The sequence below is a fragment of the Egretta garzetta genome, unplaced genomic scaffold (genome assembly GCF_000687185.1).
Source record: "Egretta garzetta isolate BGI_Z169 unplaced genomic scaffold, ASM68718v1 scaffold581, whole genome shotgun sequence".
NCBI lineage: Eukaryota > Metazoa > Chordata > Aves > Pelecaniformes > Ardeidae > Egretta > Egretta garzetta.
Genome location: NW_009258623.1, coordinates 309,747 through 311,697, shown reverse-complemented (window position 1 = coordinate 311,697; position 1,951 = coordinate 309,747). Strand labels below are relative to the sequence as shown.

Sequence of the window (1,951 nt, the reverse complement as noted above, 5' to 3'; positions counted from 1 at the left end):
GCAGTGCGAGTCGGACAATGTGAAGAAACAGGTAGGACGAAGGGGTGAATGCTGCATGGGCAGTGGGATGTGCAACTTCTCCAGTAAAGGCCTTCGTCCTCACCCTGCTGAGCTGCAAAGAACACAACACCCCCCCCAGCTTAAGCCTATCTTGTAGCTTCTCATCTGCTGTCAATACACAATGAGGCAGATTTATTTCTCACTTAGCAAATAAGCAGAAGCCAGGAACACTTTGCTGTATGCTTCCTTCCGAGGTCCCCTCCCCTTCATCCCAACTAGCTTGGCCATCACATGTGTCCAGCCTAAATCTAGGCTCTCTGGCGGTTCCTAGCTGAGAAACAAGGGGGTAGAAGAGCAACCCTGTGGAGATGCCTCTTGAACATCACTACTGGCCACCTTCTTGCCTGTTACTGCCCACAGATCGCAGCTCTGCAGACAGCCATCTGTGACGCTGAGCAGCGGGGCGACTGCGCCCTCAAAGATGCCCGGCAGAAGCTGATTGACCTGCAGACTGCACTGCAGCAAGCCAAGGACAAGATGGCCTGCTTGCTGAGAGACTACCAGGAGCTGCTGAATGTCAAGCTGGCCCTGGACATTGAGATTGCCACTTACAGGACGCTGCTGGAAGGAGAAGAGAGCAGGTAGGAGCATCCCTGGCTGGCTGCACCTTGTAATGATAACGGGCAAAACCCAACAGGAGGAGAGTGACAGGGAGAAATGTTGGGTAGAGGCACCTCCCCATGTGTGTGGAGGGGAGTGTCATCCCTTTTTCTCCCCGTGGGTGTGTAAGGGAGCGTTGCCCCTGTTTCCTCCTCGTCCTCTGAGGGCAGCTGGATCGCAGTGCACCAGGCAGGCTGCAGTCAGATCCCCTGCTTACAGTACGAAAAGAGGATGGGATATTTAGATGTCTCTGGGATTTGGGGATCCAACTCCGCAGTGCTTCAGCGGGCAATTTGGACCAGCACCTCACACCTGGGTGCACAGAAAAGCTGAAATACCGCAGGGTTCCTAAGAGGGCAATGACCTATTTGCTTCTGCATTTGGGGGATATTTCCCTAAAAACGTCTTTGAGACATTTCTTTTCTTAACAGGATATGTACCGGCAACCCTGTGAGCGTTGGTAAGCTAATGAACCATCCCCTTCATTTCCTTACAAGTCTTTCAAGCTTATAAGTTTCCTTATAAGCTGGGTTTTAGCTGCTCTGGGAGTGACTGAGCCTGTTTTTCTCCCACAGCTGTGGTCAGCGGCGGTGGCACTGTCGGGGAGTGCCGAACCCTCTCTGGAATTGGAGGCAAATGCGCTGTCAAGACAGGAGGGGCCGGCGCGGGGTTAGGGGTGATCTCCTCCTTTGGCGTCAGTGGGGCCGGCTTTAGCACCCGGAGCGTAGATTGCCTCCCCAGGGTGGGGGGCGGATTTGGGGCGAGGAGCGCAGTGAGCTGCGTGGGGCGAGAAGTCATCTCTGGTGCAGAGGGGGTGCAGTGTGCCCCTGGTGTGGGCAACCTGGGGAATGTCGTGTGCGCTGGCATGGAGCAGTGCAGCCCGGGAGCCGTCATCATTCCCGGGGCAGGGGTCTGCAGTGCCGGGAGCAGGTACAGCACAGCTGTGCGCGTGGTCAGAACAACCCGGTAGAGGCCAGAGGGCAACAACACATCATATTTTAAAATAATCAGCATTTCTGCAATAAAACAGTATTCCCCTTCCTTCTGACAGCTGTAGGGATCACACAACCATGCGCTGCCCATGTCCATGCAATTAGGCTTGCTGCTCTGCCAAAAACTCTTTGCATGACCAAAACCCACCTTCTCTTGCATGTCCTTTGGGGGGGGAACTTACCCCCGGGGTCTCAGCCAGGTGAGATTTTCATTTCAGAGTGTCCATACCTGTCTTCACACATCATCTTGGCTCTTAAATTGGTCCTCTCTGCTCGACCCCTTTTCAGCAGGGTTTTTC

The 1,951-nt window shown here is 54.2% G+C and overlaps 1 protein-coding gene across 1 annotated transcript in view; it reads left to right on the top strand.

The window, feature by feature from the left end:
• LOC118453316 (keratin, type II cytoskeletal 59 kDa, component IV-like) overlaps positions 1 to 1,630 on the top strand; it is a 7,343-nt gene extending 5,713 nt beyond the window's left edge. Inside the window, exons 2-5 of the mRNA XM_035903692.1 lie at positions 5 to 31; positions 421 to 641; positions 1,092 to 1,120; positions 1,236 to 1,630. Coding sequence (XP_035759585.1) covers positions 5 to 31; positions 421 to 641; positions 1,092 to 1,120; positions 1,236 to 1,630 — 672 coding nt within the window. The remainder of the gene's footprint in view (positions 1 to 4; positions 32 to 420; positions 642 to 1,091; positions 1,121 to 1,235) is intronic.
• Positions 1,631 to 1,951: the final 321 nt, after the last annotated feature.